This window comes from Hypomesus nipponensis, chromosome 15 (assembly GCF_054491055.1).
Source record: "Hypomesus nipponensis isolate SF chromosome 15, ASM5449105v1, whole genome shotgun sequence".
Taxonomy (NCBI): domain Eukaryota; kingdom Metazoa; phylum Chordata; class Actinopteri; order Osmeriformes; family Osmeridae; genus Hypomesus; species Hypomesus nipponensis.
The window spans coordinates 17,028,034-17,047,151 of record NC_140375.1 but is presented as its reverse complement, the minus strand read 5'-3'; the positions used below and the strand labels follow the sequence as shown (position 1 = coordinate 17,047,151).

Here is a 19,118-nt window from a genome sequence, read left to right as displayed (position 1 = left end):
TGGCTCGACCGAGAGATCCACGGTTATGTGAGCTCTAATCAATGTAGCCTAGTTTGTCACACGTAAAGGGAAGTTTCCCTACGTTTGAACATTTATTGTGAGACCAAATGTAGCCTATTTATAGTTCAAAGCTCTGTTGCAGTTTAAACAATTATGAAGGTGAGTGCGGCATTATGTGTTGCTTTTGACGTTGTATCCAGGATTAGCAACTTTGCTTTAAACTAATTTCGGTGCTAGTTTGCTAGCTTTACTTCCATTGTGTTGTTAGTTGTTTGTGCTGTGATAAAACCTTTAGCCAGGCAGGCAATGTCAGAGTTCACCGCAGGACCCACACAAGAGAGAACATCTAAGCAGCCCACCCTGACTTTTTGTCAAACAAATGACCTATTGAAGAACTTCTTGCACATTTATGATAGAAAAGCAGCAGCAGTCACCACATGATAACTTCTGTATGACGCACAGCTGGAAGAACTACTGGCCTGCGCCTACTGGGACAGCACATGCAGTAACACCAGATCTACAGTCTAACATGACCAGACACAGGGAACATACTCTACCCCTGTAACAATGGAGGGGAAGCTGTGTCAGACTGGGGAGAATCTTGGTAAACACTGGCTGACACCTTACAGTTTTGAAGCACACATTTGACATTTCAGACAAAACCCATCAAGGTGCTCAATATGAATTATCAGGTTGACCCCCTTTATCTCTGCAGCCCTTTAGAGTGTGTGTGTTAGACCCATTTGTTGAGTAAGATTGGTTGGTTTGTTGTTGTTTTAATTACAAGAGCTTCATTAAATTCATTAAATAGAAGAATAGACGCAAGGAAAGAAGGGCTAAAAGGCACTTGTGTCAGTGTTCCCAGATCTTAAAAGTGTACTTGACAGAGGTCTGTCATCAGATCAATTATAACATTTGCAGAGCGGTCCAGCCGACTCATAAACCTAAAAGTAAGATTCCTCAACAAGGCCATGACGGTGGTTAGACCCACATTGCAGAACAGCTCATTGGCTCCAGTACTCCTGGGTTCCTTCAGGAGTATCCTAAGACAGTCATTTTAGGCTACTTTCAATTTACGCAAGCTCTTTTTCTTGTAATTCACCCAGAGTGGAGGTGTATAGAGAAGGGTGCAGTAAGCTCTAAACAAATTCATTTTAACGTCAAGTGTACAGTGGTGGATTTTTTTAACCAGCATGTTAGCTTGGACATAGAGCACCCTCCTCTGTCTGAACATGTCGGCATCATCCTCCAATGTGTCTGTAATAATGTGCCCTAAGTATTTGGTACTATTGGACACCCCCAGAGTTTGCCCAGAAAGTTGAAAGGCAGGGAACTTAATATCCATGACATCCTTAGTTCTACAGACATATATTATATAAATTTATCATTTGATTTGAACGTTATTCATTATTTAGAATTCCATAATGTTCGTTCAGTATTATTTAGTAACTATTTGGAAAGAGAAAAGTGCTTTTATTTTGAAGTCTTCCCGCAAGGCCTTGTGGGAAGCTTGTGCATGGGAGAAGCAACGAGCAAAAAGATGTTAGCTACCTAGAAAAACGTATATTCCGTTGTTTAAGCATACAGCCAACGAGGTATGTTGTTTGCGTCTATATTTACGTGTTGTACGTTATGTATATGTCATTTTTTGTTTGTGTTAAGCTAATGTGTCTATATTGCTTAGTTTTCACGGTGTATTCAGAGAATAAACCTGTAGCAAGGAAACCGCTTGTGTCCACGAATGCTTGAGGGAATTATAACCACGCTCTTTTTGCAGCGGCGCAACAATGACTTGGCGGGCCCAAGTGCAGATCTCCACAACGGGCCCCTTACCGACCTATCGTCAGGCGAAATTATTGAGTGTTGAGCTTAGCAATGCGCAGGGAAATGTAGGCTACTTATGACGTACAATTAAGGGTTTCTACAATATGTTTGAATGAAAACACCAATGAAGCTAGCTCATTACAATAACTTTACACATTGTTGTAGGCATATGTTACTTATCGCAAAACTTTTTGATATTTTTCTACTTTCATTTACTTAAGCTAACAACTACTGCTCCTTCTATGTGAAGATAAATGACGGTTTAAAAAGTGAACGTCTCTGACTCGCGAGTCTCTGGCTCTAGATATGCTTGCAATAGGCCTACAACACGGAATGAGCATAATGGAACAGTCGGCAATGGGCCGACGTATCTGCGACGTTTGAAATAGAGCACAGAGATGAGAAGAAATCTGATCATTTGCCATCATTAGCCGACTGTTATGTGTGCTATCTGGGTACTAGTCTAAAAAAAAAACCAGTCACTTCAATGTTGAATATTTGATTTTATGTTCGTTAGATAGACTAAACGTAAACTAGCATAGCCTATCTAGCTTTAGCTATTTTCCGATTACATCCTGCACATAGTTTACAATATTGTAACGAGCTGAGTTATTGAGTTCCTGTTATTGTCAATCAGTTAGATGAATGTTCACATGTGTTTGTGTTATGCACTAATGTTATCAGCAAGGTTGACGTGGTTCTGTTGTTGAGACCTATTGGGGGGGGGGGGGGGGATTGTCTCGCGAGAGGGGGGGAGACAACCGGGAGTGAGGAAGAGCGGGGTTCGGTTGGTTCGGTTGCGAACTAGAGAGAAATCCACGGCCAACAGTGATCAGAATTCATCTGTTCTGCCTAAATAAATGCAAGGAAGTCGCAACCATTCCTCGCCTCCTTAATCTAACACTGCAGCATTGAGGCGAACATTACACTATCTAACCTGGCTGCTGCCTGCAGACCAATTATTTGTTTATAAACATTCGGGATGCGCGCGCGTTGTGGCTGCAGAAAACCGGGAAAGGATAGCATTTTAAATGGGAAAAGGACTACACGGATAATACAAATAGTTAGATTTAAAAAGACCAAAAAGGTCGAGGAGGACAGCCTTTAAGAGAGAAAGCCATTACCCATTGATCTGTCGCATCAGAATTTTGATTCGGGTCACGAAAGTCTTGAAATTTGAGTGAGAATGTCGCCCGGTACAGACCGCATAGTCGAGAGGCAACCATGTCTTCGCGTCACAAAGTTCATAATTTTACAGTTTTACAGTCAATTGTACATCTAAAAAGTCAGCAGGGCAGCTTTCAAGAGGTATGGGAATTATGCTTTTAGCCAGCTGGTCGATTATAATAATAATACATTTTATTTATATAGAGCTTTTCAAGATACTCAGTCACTTTACATGGTTAAAATAAACATAAAACAAGTACATCATATAAAATCACAGAATTTTTACACATTAAAAGCAGATCTAAAAAGGTGCGTTTTAACTAATGATTTAAAAATTGACAGGTTGGTGCAGTCTCTGATGGGTTTGGGGAGTGAATTCCAAAGGGAGGGAGCGGCGATGGAAAAAAACTCTGTCACCCCAGGTTCGGTGCTTGGTCCTGAGTGGGGTGGATAGGAGGTTGGCATCAGAGGAACGGAGGGAGCGGGAGGGAGTGTGGTGGTGAAGCAGGTCGGTGAGGTAGCGGGGGGCCTGGTTGTGAAGGGCTTTGTGAGTGAGAAGAAGGATTTTAAAGGGAATGCGTTGTGGGACGGGGAGCTAGTGGAGCTTCTGGAGGACGGGGGTGATGTGGTCACAGGAGCAGGTGTGAGTGAGCAGATGTGCGGCGGAGTTCTGGATGTACTGGAGTTTATTGAGGATTTTGGATGGTGAGCCGTAAAGGATGCTATTGCAATAATCGAGTCTGGAAGTGATGAACGAGTGGATCCGAATCTCGGCAGTGGAGGAGGAGGAGAGTGATGGACGGAGGTGTGCAATGTTTTTGAGATGGAAGAATGCAGTCCTGGTGATGTTATTGACGTGACGCTCGAAGGTGAGGTCACTATCTAAAATGATGCCAAGGTTACGGATGTGAGGGGAGGGGGACAGAGCGGAGTTGTCAATGTTGTTGGTGAGGTTGTGGGCGGCTTTGGTGAGGGAAAACGGACCGATCATGATGAAGTCTGTTTTGTCACAGTTGATTTGAGAAAGTTTATTTGCATTCAGGATTTAATTTCACTGAGACAGTTGGTTAAGGTGGAGATTGTCGCAAGGGTGATGGAGGTAGTGGAAATGTAAAGTTGGATATCATCGGCGTAGCAGTGAAAGCGTATGATGTTGCCGAGGGGAAGCAGACAAAGGATGAATAGGAGGGGACCAAGCACTGAACCCTGGGGGACGCCTTGGGACAAAGGGGCAGGGGAGGAGGTGCAGTTGTTGATGTGGATGAACTGTTGTCGGTCAGTAAGGTACGATCTGAGCCAGGAAAGGGGAGTGCCAGTGATATTAATGGTGGATTGAAGGCGGGAGAGGAGGATAGAGTGGTTAACAGTGTCAAAGGCTGCAGTGAGGTCGAGAAAGATGAGGATGTTTAGGTGGCCGGAGTCTGAAGAGAGGAGGAGATTGTTGGTGACTTTCAGAAAGGCTGTTTCAGTGCTGTGTTGTGGGCGGAAGCCAGATTGGAATTGTTCGTACAGGTTATTGGAGATGAGGTGGGTTTTCAGCACTGAGGCGACAACGCGTTCCAGTATTTTTGACAGAAGAGGGAGATTGGAGATGGGCCGGAAATTAGACATGTCGTCATGGTTGAGTCCAGGTTTCTTGAGGATGGGGGTGATGGCAGCCAGTTTGAGTATTCAAGGATCTGAACCGGAGCTGAGGGAGGAGTTGATGATGCGTATGATGAGAGGGGAGATCGCTGGGAAACAATCTTTAACAAGTGTGGATGGGATGGGGTCCAGAACACAGGTGGTGCTTTTCATTCTGACCATGAGAACGGATAACTGCTTTGGGGACAGGGGGGGAAACTGAGACAAGGACCGGGTGGTACAGGGGGGGGGGGGGAACAGGTGGGGTGGTGGGAGAGGTAGGATAGGGGGTGGGAGAGGCAAGGGAAGTGGTCAGGTTGCTGTAGATGTCGATTTTGTTTTGGAAATATGACAGGAAGGTGTCGCACTTGTGAACTGTGAAGGAAGAAGTAATGTTGTTGCTAGGTTTCAGGAGTTTACTGATGGTGGAGAAGAGTCCTGGGGTTGGTGGAGCCCGAATGGATGAGGTGCGAGTAGTAGGTGGACCGGGCTGTAAAGAGGGCATGTTTGTAATCCTGAAGGTGGTCTGTGTAGGCTTGGTGATTATTTTTCTGATTTGTTTAAACTGGCAATCTGAGTGAGACTGCATCCCCGTTACACTGTTGACGTTAGCCTCAGTCAGACTCGCTCACTGGCAGTGTGCACAATATTGTATTTCACTCCTTACTACACCAGAAACGTCAGGGAGGACTGCCTAATGTAGATACGAGCCTGATGAAGATAGACAGTATCTCGGATTTATTTAACCGAGCCTGTTTCATTCGTCCTTTGCCTGAGATTAAAGCGAACTCCGTTAGCCAGGCTAGTTTTGCCCGATCACTTGATCAGGCTATTTAAGGGGATCAGGGTCAAGTGACTTTTGTGCATAGACAAGTGAAACGTAAATGTATTTGTCCAAAAGCCTGCAATCCAGTGGCCAGAGATATATGATGACCTGATTGACACTCCAAGTGTAATAGACCGGGGAGAAGTTCGTCTTTTGCAACCGACATGCGCAGTTGAGCCTGCTTGACAGTTGTGTGACGTCGGGTGATAATTGGTCTATAGCCTAGGCCTATATGTGCATTTTTATGACGTTTAATAGCCATGTCAACTGCATACACCAGACAGTAAACGTTATGTAAGGGATAATGTATAGAACGCCGGTCATTATTGGGAAAATAAGCCCCAACAGGGCGAACAGCACCCCGACGCGAAGCAGAGGGGTTTTGTTTCGCCCTGAAGGGGCTTAATTCAGCCAGGTTATCTCTTACATTCTATACATTATCCCGCTTATTACACGGCTACTTGCCAACAAAAATAACTTAACACAGTTTGTCTTTTTGCTGTTTATTTGTTACCATTCGTAGTCAGCCAGGTTATCCCTTACATTCTATACATTATCCCGCTTATTACACAGCTACTTGCCAACAAAAATAACTTAACACAGTTTGTCTTTTTGCAGTTTATTTGTTACCATTCGTAGTGTTGATCAGCAGAGAAATAGTTCGCCAAAGACGTTGAACTTCATAGACGTTGAACATTCTTTAGGCTTCAAATCAGCTGACGTCGCTAAGCAACTGAGTACGCTGGGGTTGAAAAGTTACCGGACTACTTGCGGATTGCTACGAAAGACGTGAATCTGAGGCAAAAAGTCCACTTGCCTTGACAGCGGTCAGTTATTCATAGCACCCGTCTGTCATCAAAAAATAATTGACTGCAGAAGGTGAACATTCAAGTGAATGGGGCATTCTACAGTATTAACAGCCGCCGTGTAATAAGTCATTATTAGCCTACCCTGGTGGCTGAGTTTCACACTCATTGCGTTGCCGGGCTGGGGGTCAGACGTAGCGTCCTCTTCAACACGCTTTGCCATAAATCCAAATGAGGATAGACAGCTTTGCCACCCTTACATCTTGCTCTTTTTGTTCCTGCCGCTTTCTGGAGCCACTTTTATATTTAAAGGGCATGGCATGGGGTAGCCTAATTTGCTTCAAAACACTAATGCAACACAACTGTAGTATCCCAACAACAACTGTCTGTGGTATTCCAACACTTGGATGGGAACAATCGTGTGTAATAAAAACGAGATTTGTTTCATTCAGCAAAAGGCAAATGAGGAAAAATGAATTATCTGCTGTTAAGACTGACTGTTTTTAAAATGTTATTGGGCAGGTGATAGCTCATAATTATGACACCATAATTGAGAAATGTTTGCGAATTGATGGGACTGGATCATGTGTAGGTTGCATCTTGCGGTGTTAGAGCGGAGCAAGGGGCCCGTTCAGGTTGCCTCACTTTTACGATGAGATCAAGGACGGGCCCCCTTTCGCCAGGGGCCCTTGTGCAGCTGCACTCCCTATAGTTACGCCACTGTCTTCTTGGCATTATATTGAACATCAAACTCAACCCCATAATTAGACCAGATGTTAAGCAGCTGTTGAAACCCGCTGCTAGGGGATAGTAAAGCTAGGTCATCAGCATACATAAAGTGGTTGACCAGGGAATCACATTTCATACAACCTGTTCTGCATCCCCCCAGCTGCATGGAAAGGTTGTCCAGATATTAAACAGGGCTGGGGATAATATACCGCCCTGCTGGACCCCGTTACCAAATTTAAAAGGGGTAGATAAGATGCGCCCCCATCTTATGCTGGGGACACACTACACAATTTTTTTAACCTTATAAGATTTTCAAACTGTGAGAGACCACAAACATGAGGACAAACAATCCTCATCCCACACCTCAATCCACACCCTTCTTGAAAAAATTGTTTGGTCCATGGTTCACTCCTCTTTTGAAAATTTGCGCGTAACGTTAAAGCTCACAAACTGCAGCAGCAGCCAGCTGGTTATCAATAGAGAACTGACAATACCCAAACAGAAACAGAAATCGGGACGCCAAAAAAACTGAGGAGGAAGAAAAGAGGCCAGGAGCACATCAGGGGCCCAGATTATCAGCGATTTGTTTTTGAAGAAAGGTGAGTGTTTAGCTTGCTGCACAGTCTGTGGTTCACGAGAAATAGCATAGCTCGCCTCGTCCAACATTACGATGTTGGAGTGACTAATGTTAGGAGCTAGCGCTTAGCCAGCTATAACTGCGTTAACCGAATGACACTAACGTTTAGCATTACGTGTGGTCGGCAATGTTAATAATAGCCTGACAAGGCTGACATTACAAAATTATACACTAAATATCAAGATCAGAAAAGATCAGTAAGGTTATAATTTGCCAATGCAGTGGAGACAAATAAGTTGTGCTCATAATCATTCCGTGATGTACTTTCTATGTTGTAACTATAGCCTACGTTTTTAATTGAAAATGAGACACATGCAAGAGAGCATATTAATATTATTTGATTCAAAACTTTGCAATTCCAATCCAAAGTCTCTTTACTGTTAATGTACACATGTAATGCTTATTGTGTAGTAATTAAAGGCAGGGTAGGCCATGCTGTTGAAAATAACTGGTCATATTTGCCGTAAGTAACTGAATGTCTTGATAGCAACCAATACAATCCAAAAGTTTGATGGTAATATCAAAACAGTCTGTGGGCGTTGCAATACAGCAATAAACACGACCAATCTTTAAGGGGTACACTGACTGCCTGCCCTTCTTTTAATCATATTGGCTATTATTATTTTGAAGTAAACCAAGCTGTGAGGAGCTGTATGGCAGAGATTAGGGTTTCTCACAGTACTGTGTGTTTCTCCAGTACAAATAACATTACACATGCAGTGGATATTATGACAATGGAGTTCTTTTAAAGCTGAGTTCTCACTAACTTGGAACTGTTTCTTCCAGATCTCCTACTGGCCAATCATATTTGAGAGACAGACTCAACCAGAGAAACTCAACCAGAGAGAAACAAGCTTCCAGAGACTAGATACAGGATCCAGAGAGACCAGACAGAGAACAAAGAGAGACCTGAGTTATGAAGACACATCACTGTGATATATGTGGGAAGAGCCTTTCCTCATCCACTAGACTCAAGTGGCACATGAGAATCCACACTAGAAAGAAGAAGTCCCACAGGTGTGACCTCTGTGGTAAAACCTTTAGCCACACAAGCCATCTCAGAGCTCACCGCAGAATCCACACTGGAGAGAAGCCCTACAGCTGTGACCTCTGTCATGAAACCTTTAGCCAGGCTGGCAGTCTCAGATCACACCGCAAGAGCCACACTGATAAGCCCTACAGCTGTGACCTCTGTGATAAAACCTTCAGAGAGACTAAGGAATTAACAGTTCACCGCAGGACCCACACTGAAGATAAGCTCTACAGCTGTGATCTCTGTGATGAAACCTTCAGAGAGACTAAGGAATTAACAGTTCACCGCAGGATCCACACTGGAGAGAAGACCTACAGCTGTGACCTCTGTGATAAAACCTTTAGCCAGGCTGGCAATCTCAAATATCACCGCATGATCCACACTGGAGAGAAGCCCTTCAGCTGTGACCTCTGTGGTAAAACCTTTACCCAGGCTGGGAATCTCAGACATCACCGTATGATCTACCACACTGGAGATAAGCCCTACAGCTGTGACCTCTGTGATGAAACCTTCAGAGAGACTAAGGAATTAACAGTTCACCGCAGGACCCACACTGAAGATAAGCTCTACAGCTGTGATCTCTGTGATAAAACCTTCAGAGAGACTAAGGAATTAACAGTTCACCGCAGGATCCACACTGGAGAGAAGACCTACAGCTGTGACCTCTGTGATAAAACCTTTACCCAGGCAGGCAATCTCAGATATCACCGCATGATCCACACTGGAGAGAAGCCCTTCAGCTGTGACCTCTGTGGTAAAACCTTTACCCAGGCAGGCAATCTCAGACATCACCGCATGATCCACACTGGAGATAAGCCCTACAGCTGTGACCTCTGTGATGAAACCTTCAGAGAGACTAAGGAATTAACAGTTCACCGCAGGATCCACAGTGGAGATAAGCCCTACAGCTGTGACCTTTGTGATGAAACCTTCAGAGAGACTAAGGAATTAACAGTTCACCGCAGGACCCACACTGAAGATAAGCTCTACAGCTGTGATCTCTGTGATGAAACCTTCAGAGAGACTAAGGAATTAACAGTTCACCGCAGGATCCACACTGGAGAGGAGACCTACAGCTGTGATCTCTGTGATAAAACCTTTACCCAGGCCGGCAATCTCAGATATCACCGCATGATCCACACTGGAGAGAAGCCCTTCAGCTGTGACCTCTGTGGTAAAACCTTTACCCAGGCAGGCAATCTCAGATATCACCGCATGATCCACACTGGAGAGAAGCCCTTCAGCTGTGACCTCTGTGGTAAAACCTTTACCCAGGCAGGCAATCTCAGACATCACCGCATGATCCACACTGGAGAGAAGCCCTTCAGCTGTTACCTCTGTGGTAAAACATTTACCCAGGCAGGCAATCTCAAACATCATCACATGATCTACCACACTGGACATAAGCCCTACAGCTGTGACCTCTGTGATGAAACCTTCAGAGAGACTAAGGAATTAAGAGTTCACCGCAGGATCCACACTGGAGAGAAGACCTACAACTGTGACCTCTGTGATAAAACCTTTAGCCAGGCTGGCAATCTCAGATATCACCGCATGATCCACACTGGAGAGAAGCCCTACAGCTGTGACCTCTGTGATGAAACCTTTGGCCAGCCTGGCTTTCTCAGACATCACCGCATGACCTACCACACTGGAGACCTCTGTGGTGAAACCATAAAACAGCCAGGCAATCCCAGAGTTGGCGCCTTATTGCACGGGCTTACCTGGGATTAAGCCCGGGGCCTCGACCAATCAGGGGCCTCTTAATAATAATACAAAATAATAATGATGATAAACGTCTGTATTCGCGGTATCATTACTCTGCTCTACAGTGGCATCCGGTGGTGGATGTGGAGGGAGGCCCCCCTCCCCCTTATCTAAACAAAATGTAACAAAAACTATAGAGGGTAGTGTGCTTGCTTGTGTCGGTTGCAAATGGGTCCATTTATGAAACACGCTGAACCCCCTTTTAAACAAGCTATTTTAACAACCTTGTCACCATCGGCAGTATTTTTCAGATGGCATCGCGATTCAAACAGTAGCTACCATCTGCTAACTGAAAATATGCCCCTAAACGCGACTCTTTGGTCTCAGTCAGTCTAGAGCCCTGCGTGGAGAAGCTGAATTGTGCTACGAGCAAGCTAGCCTAGCTGCTGTTGCTAGCCAAACTACAATGAGGGGATTGTTTGAATGCGCTGGAAATTAAAGACGTTTCTTTTGACATACAGTATATTTTAGGCTGTGGCATTGAATACAGTGACGACCACACAAGCTTGAGTTTAAATACATTATTTAATGTGACATTACTTACTGTACATGCAAGTCTTGAATTGCTTAAATGTATAATGCTGTACACCATGGCACGATACAATACTTGCTGTGAGTACAACGGCAATGCACGTTGTATCCATGCGTCGTTGCTAACGTGTGCTGACGTTGTGACGTAGGCTAGCACAGTTCCCTTAGTTTGTTGACACGTGGCACTTTTTGCCAAAAAAACGGAATTTCAGCCTAAACCGTGCAACGGAACGTAAATGAAAATACAAGCAACTCAATCACTACCAAGACAAAACTTTTGGGATTAGCAGGCGGGGGGGTCTCAAAAAATTTAAAAAAGTCCATAGCCCAGGGGCATAAAGTGATATTAAGACGCCCCTGCGCAGGACCCACATAAGAGAGAAGATCTAAGCAGCCCACCCTGACTATTTATCTCAAACAAATGACCTATTTAAGAATGTCTTGCACATTTATGATAGAAAAGCAGCAGCAGTCACCACCTGAGAGAACTACTTCTGTATGACGCACAGCTGGAAGAACTACTGGCCTGCACCTACTGGGACAGCACATGCAGTAACACCAGATCTACAGTCTAACATGACCAGACACAGGGAACATACTCTACCCCTGTAACACGGGATTGGAAGCTGTGTCAGACTGGGGAGAATCTAGGTAAACACTGGCTGACACCTTTCAGTTTTGAAGCACACATTTTAAATTTCAGATGAAACCCAAGGAGCTCAATATTAATTATCAGGTTTACCCCCTTTATCTGTGCAGCCCTTTAGACTGTCTGTGTGTTTGACCCATTTGTTGAGTAAGATTGGTTTGTTTGTTATTGTTTTAACTACAAGACCTGTTGAGGCTCATGCAGGTTGTTCTTGAAACCGTATCTGTACTTAAAGGAATACAATACTTAGTTGTTCTGATGAACCCCTATAATTGTGTAAATACTGAAGGATTGTTAAGGATTTTAGCATTAGCACCCTATGCTTTGGAAAGACCTGTCTGAGGACATTACGTGACGGTATGTAACGGACGTGGTCTTGCGAGTTCCGTCAGACTTTTCTGGACCGTGTCCACCCTTCACTGAAGGTTAAACACGCCATCTCCGACTTTTCCAAGAGCCACCACTACCAGCTATGCCAAAGAGAAGCCGCTTCACACTGGCTACAATTACATTATATTTCATTCACTGTACGTCACGCTAAATACACCAGATGCACATATAAAGTACAGCAGAAGATCAAGAACCAGAACAAGCAAGACAGGCAAGAATTATACCTTATATTTTACATTTAGTCATTTAGCAGACACTCTTATCCAGAGCGACTCACAGTAAGTACAGGGACATTCCCCCCGAGGCAAGTAGGGTGAAGTGCCTTGCCCAAGGACACATCATTTGGCACGGTGGGGAATTGTTCCGGCAACCTTCTGATTACAAGCCCGACTCCCTCACCGCTCAGCCATCTGACTCCCAATTTTATTATTGTTTACTTTATTATAGTGTTTATATTCTCATGATTGTGTTTTTATTGATTTTCTAATTAAAGTCTTCATTTTGACACCATACTTTCAGAGTCAAGTTCCTCTATGGATACAATGTTGTACAATGTAATATCATTTTATGTTACATTGGCAACTAAGGTGTTGAGATACACAACTCATTAATGATTTTCTCTTTTAGAGAGGATTATTGAGGGTCCCAGCTGTGAATTATTGTAATTATTTTGAGACCTGTTCATTCTTATTGTTGAATTTACCTTCACACAGAGAAGCCTGACTCGCCTTCTGAAGGGAACTTGAAAGGAACCTTTAGAACCCAGTGACACTGCTGTCTTGTTTTGTTATTTTAAGTACAAATCTGAGAATGGGCACTAATTTTGTGAGTCAATCTTTATTATAGTTGGTTAATGCGAAAAGAACCCAGCCTATAGTGTGTGTTGCTTTCAAGTCCCTAGAGACGATTTCGCTTTTGCAACGAGACCATTTTAAGATTATTATGACAATAGTAGAATATAGTATAGTTCTGTTCAGTATCGCTAACCATGGCAAATGGATTTGGAAGAACTACAATATCCGTGCAGATCTTGGATTAAATTGACGATAGCAAAGTTTCCATCTTTTGACGACGCCAAATGGAATAGGTGCTAGCTAATGTTTACTCCATCGGTTTGTTTGCTAGCTATGCAAATGCAGCTAGTGTGTGTGAACCCTGACAACATAGTGTAATCGTTGTGGTGCGATTAACTGGATTCATTTCACGTTAGCTAGGCCTACTTGCATTTCAGATAGTAGTAGACACCCAAGTCACCTTGTCAGATAAGGAACACAACTACTGCATTGCTAGCTTCTCTCTGACTAATTCAAACAGCTGGTGATGTTACTTAGCTAGCTAGCTAACATAGTGACCAATGCAGGGAAAATTGTGAAAGTTATTAATAACTTAAAGTCTTCATTTTGACACCATACTTTCAGAATCAAGTTCCTCTATGGATACAATGTTGTACAATGTAATATAATTTCATGTTAAGTTTGGCATCTGAAGTGTTGAGAAACCCAACAAGATATGAGAAAAGACTTGCCCCCAAAAAACGTACCCATCAAGTTTGTCCAGCGTTAATGTACCCCTTCAGCCCCGTTATGCTGGTGTCCTGAGTGCTCGAGCCAAGGACACTGGAAATCAGGTATGGTCATTTTAATCTGTGATGAAATTGCAAGGTCCTGCTGTGGAAAAAACATTACACTGTTGTAATTATGAAAATGGGTAATGATTATTGATTTTAATCACTTTTTAGTATATGCTATATTACTGGAAACCATATTAGTATAACCTATATTATTGGAAACCAGATGCAAAGCTGTTGACTGATAATCTTTTACCCCTCAAAAATGATAGAATAAATAAAGCCCCAAATAAGAAGATCTGGATAATTAGGGGCTGAGTGGGGGAGAATAATATGTGTGTGCTTCCATAAGAACCAGGAAGGCCCAGCTATAACTAATGAGACATATTTGTGGCCTAATGCCCAGGAGCCTAGTGCATCCGGCTGTTCAAGGCCTAAATTGGGAGAATTTTCTATGAAGGAAAGTTCCTGTAATTTAAAACCCCTAGAACAAGGGGACCATCTGAGTACCAACAAGTATTGTACCATATTAAACTACAATAGGGAGAAGACTGTAAAAGTGAAATGTCTGGAGAGAACGTCAGTCTGATCCTGGGACCATGCTCACGTTGTATTGGGAATGTTTCTCACCTGAGGACCAATTAAACACTTTGCATCAACCCTGCTGTGTTCCAGTGCTGTTTTTAAACTTTGAGAACTGATCGAAGACGTACAGAACATTTGTTACGTCAGTTCATTTATGTATAGGAAAAATACATTGAATGATGGGAAATAAAACATTGTGGTCTTTGGTCATTAAATAGTTATATAACCTGTGACAGTTGTTTGTCGCTTGAATTCTGCAATCTCGATCTGCCCTTGCCTGGGCTAAATCAAACTGAATAAATTGTATTGAAACGGCCATCGCGACGATTCAAATCACACAGAGCCACTAGAGTAGAGAAGACAAAGGCCTTTGTGAGAACAGTCTTGTCAGAAGTCTCAGAGAGAGTTCTGCTTATACGTTCTGCCTCAGCCCTGTAATGGAATTTTAGGATATACGTATGTACAATGTATGTGAGTTTAATAGTAGTTTACAGTTGGCAGAAATATAGTCGAGTCAAGAGGGTGAATTTATGTGAGATTCTTGGTAAAATGTAGATTAGTTAGGTCAAGAGGGGGGAGACGTGAAGTCTGGGAGGCTTAAGGTATTTATGACCTGAGAGGGGAAAAAAAACAAATTACTATGAAGAGGAGTTAAATGCCAAATACGTTTTTGTCTCAGTGTTTTGTTTCTCCAGTCAAAATAAACCTGAGAGACATACACCTCTCAATATATGCAAAGTAGCCCATTATGACAGACAAACTATTTCATTCATATAGGTGAAAGGTGCAGATCTCCTACTGGCCAATCACACTTGATCATGGGCGGAGACATCTTAAGGCTCTCGAGAGACTACAGAGACTCAACCACCAGACTGTTCAGACTCTTCATCTACATACATTTGCAAGTAAAGAGACTGGATAGTTCTGAAACAAAAGAGTTTATTGTCCTATTTACCATATGATAGCCTGATGGGGCAGTTTACACCCTTCTCTCCTAACTCCCTGGAAGATGAAGACTGCAGAGATGGGTTAAACATAGGGCTATATCACGATAAACGACTTTTTCTTAAAACATTTTGTCCATTTATTTCAATAGAGTTTAATATGCCAAATATGCCATACGTTTTCCTATATCTTGTAATACAAGTGGTTGAAAATGGTGTAGCTTACGGACGGAGAGGATTAAGTAAAAATGGCTGTTTCAAATCTTCTTGATAAAGGATGATTTTCCTTAAATAATCACGCATATGCCTACACTTACATAATTTTAAAAGCCCTTCTCTTCAATATGGTCGGGTGAAGCAAGGCACTTCATGGTCGGGTGAAGCAAGGTATGGGCTACTTCACCCTACTTGCCTCGGGGGGGAATGTCCCTACTGTAAGTCGCTCTGGATAAGAGTGTCTGCTAAATGACTAAATTTAGCCTAAGTGTACAATTTAATACAAAAATTAATGAAAATATGATGGAACATGCATGCCTGTCATTGTAGCCTTGTTACTGTTCTGTTGCCATCTGGTGTTTCAAATGTGCAACTGCATCTCGAGTGTGTGTATTATTGAACTTTTACAGTCATTGGTATATCCACTTTAAAAAAAAAACTTTTATAGACAACTGTATTCCACCAATGCAGTAGGTATATGGCGTGAAATTAGTGCCAGGAGAGTGAACTCTGTAAAAACGATTTGTAACTTGCAAAAAAGAGTTATGTCTCTGTAGAAAATGATTCGTGTACTTGCAAAAAAAAGTTTTCTGTCTCCGTAGAAGAAGGCAATATTTGTGTAAGATTTGCAACTTGCAAAAAAGATTTGTGTACTTGTAAAAAAAGAGTTTAGTATTTTACATATTCTACAGAAACAAATCTTTATTGCAAGTTACAAATCGTTTTTACAGAGCTCGCTCTCCTGGCACTTATTTCACGCCATATAGTCTACCTGACTCGACCAGGAGATCCACGGGTACGTGAGCTCTAATCAATGTAGCCTAGTTTGTCACACGTAAAGGGAAGTTTCCCTACGATTTAACATTTATTGTGAGACCAAATGCCTATTTATAGATCAAAGCTCTGTTGCAGTTTAAACATCTATGAAGGTAAGTGCGGCATTATATGTGTTGCTTTTGACGTTGTATCTAGGATTTGCAACTTTGCTTTAAACTAATTTCGGTGCTCGTTGCCAGCTTTACTTCCATTGTGTTGTAAGCTAGATTCAGTGTTTGTCTTTATTAATGGGGATATGTTAGTACGTTGTGAAAAGTGTATTATTTTAAGTGTATATTATTTTCATGTTATTTACATGGTTCAGACAGCCAGACATGAGACAGTGTTGTGAGTCTCAAGGTACGTACTCCAGTTTTGTGAACTTGTATGTGACCGCCCTCGTGAGCAGTGTAAAGATAGTGTGCTGTGTTCTGTGTTGCTGCAATGGAGACAAAATAAATTGTGCTCATAATCTTTCCATGATGTACTTTCTATGTTGTATCTATAGCCAACGTTTTTAATAGAAAATGAGACACATGCAATAGAGCATATTCATATTATTTGATTCAAAACTTTGCAATTCCAATCCAAAGTCTTTTTACTGTTAATTTACACAAGTAATGCTTATTGTGTAGTCATTAAAGGCAGGGTAGGCCATGTTGTTGAAAATAACTGGTCATATTTGCCATAAGTAACTTAATGTCTTGATAGCAACCAATACATCCAAAGGTTTGATGGTAATATCAAAACATTCTGTGGACGTTGCAATAGTGTAATAAACACAACCAATCTTTAAGGGGTACACTGACTTTTAATCATGTTGGCTATTATTATTTTGAAGAAAACCAAATTATCATGAGTAAGTAAGTAAGACTTTATTTATATAGCACATTTCATACAAGAATTGTAGCTCAAGATGCTTTACATAAAATTAATAAAAACAATAATACAAGTGATAAAAGTTATAATTAAAATAGCAACAATAATATAACTAATAAAAGTAGTAAAACCCTTCTGAGATAAAATTACTTAAATGCTCCTGTAAAAAAGGTAGGTTTTAAGCTGTCTTTAAAAAATGTCTAGCGTGTTTGCTTCCCTAATATTTATGGGTAATTTGGTCCATAATTTTGGGGCGTAATTAGCAAAGGCCGAATCACCAATCTTCTTATGACTGCTTCTGGGGACCTGTAATAGGCCTGCATTTGATGATCACAGTGTTCTAGCTGGTGTGTAGTTTATAAGGGAGTTAGCAATGTAGCTAGGTCTTTGTCCGTCTAGAGCTTTGTATGTGAGGAAAAGGACCTTAAAGTCAATTCTGAAGGTAACAGGGAGCCAGTGTAAAGTAGCTAGGACAGGTCTAATGTGTTCTCTCCTTTTAGTTTTGGTTAATAATCTAGCTGCAGAATTGTGTCTGTAGTCTTTAAGTGGTTTTCTTGAGAAGACCAGTGAAAAGTGCGTTACAGTAGTCCAGCCGGCTGGATATAAAAGCATGAATTAACTTCTCTGCATCATTTTGGTTTATGAATGGTCGTACCTTTGCTATATTCCTCAGGTGAAAGAAAGCTGTTTTGGTCACTTTATTTATGTGAGAGTTGAAATTCAAATCTGAGTCCAGGATTACACCGAGACTCGTCACCTCTGGTTTAAGACAGGGGGTTAAGCCTCCTAGATTCTTAGTAAGCATCTCTCTTTTGGATTTGGGGCCACATAGTAGGACTTTGGTTTTGTCTTCATTTAATTTAAGAAAGTTATCATTCATCCATTTGTTTATTGCCAACAGGCAGTTGGTAATGGAATTGATGGCCGTTGCATCGTTGGGTTCAGTGGATATATAGCCTGACGTTGTCATACTCATAATTCTAGTCAGAATATGAGTCTGAGAACTCTCCGTTGGGCTTTGACTACGGAGCGTGTTTCAAACTAGCCTGGAAAACAAATGCCTCTTCGCTCAATTGGATAGACGTACAACCAATCAGAGCAATGTAATATGTTGTTTGTTCAAAATGAATTCAACTTAAGCGCTCTTTTGTGACGTGGGTGATTACGTTACTGTTGATCATCTGTCCATCATCGTATAAAGCCCGCCCTGGCAATTTCATTGGTACGCCCAGATTCTGGTTTTCTGTAGTTGTTTCCCAATACGAGACCCTCCAGACCCAACTTCCTGACCAAATTTTTTTGTGGGCAGGGAGAAGTTGGGCTGGCAGCCAGGCTAGTGAATATATATAGTTGTGTGTCATCCGCATAGCTATGGAAATCTATGTTATGTTCTCTGATTATGTCGCCGAGTGGTAACATATAAAGAGAAAAAAGTAATGGACCTAAGCAGCTTCCTTGAGCAACCCCGTAGCAGTTCTCATGTTTCTTGGACCTATGGTCTCCTAAACTGTCATAAAACTTCCTTCCTGTGATATGATTTCATCCAGTTCAATACCCGATCCGTGAACACAATTAGCTTTTCCAGTCTATTGATTAGGATGTTGTGATCAATGGTATCAAATTCTGCACTGAGATCTAGCAGGATGAGGATAGAGACTTTATTTGCATCAGAGTTTAGTCTGAGGTCGCTAATTATTTTGGTGAGAGCAGTTTCAGTACTGTGATATTTCTTGAAACCTGACTGCAAGAGTTCCAGGATGTTATTTTCTTAAAGAAAATAATTTAATTGGACTAAAACTTTATTTTCCAGTACTTTACTAATAAATGGAAGGTTTGATATTGGTCTGTAATTTGCAAGTAGACTGTTATCCAATTTGGGTTTCTTTAATAGGGGCTTTACAACAGCTGTTTTGAAGGCATCCGGGAAGACGCCAGTTCTAAGGGATGTGTTTATACTCTCTAGCACAGGACCTGAGACACCATCAAACACTCGCTTAAAGAATGTTGTGGGTATAGGATCAATATCTGAGGTTGTGGAGTTAGATTCGCTGACAATTTGGGAAAGTTCACTAACTGTGATACAGGTAAATGTGCTCATGGTTATGTTGCAGAATCTACTGATGTCAGTT

At 42.0% G+C, this 19,118-nt stretch overlaps 1 protein-coding gene across 1 annotated transcript; it reads left to right on the top strand.

Annotated features, from left to right (window-relative positions):
* The first annotated feature begins 1,522 nt into the window (after positions 1-1,522).
* On the top strand, positions 1,523-14,219 carry LOC146257840 (uncharacterized). The gene is made up of 2 exons (XM_084674390.1): positions 1,523-1,595; positions 8,399-14,219. The coding sequence occupies exon 2, from the start codon at positions 8,529-8,531 to the stop codon at positions 10,377-10,379; it is 1,851 nt and encodes a 616-aa protein (XP_084530516.1). The 5' UTR covers positions 1,523-1,595; positions 8,399-8,528; the 3' UTR covers positions 10,380-14,219.
* The last annotated feature ends 4,899 nt before the right edge of the window (positions 14,220-19,118 follow it).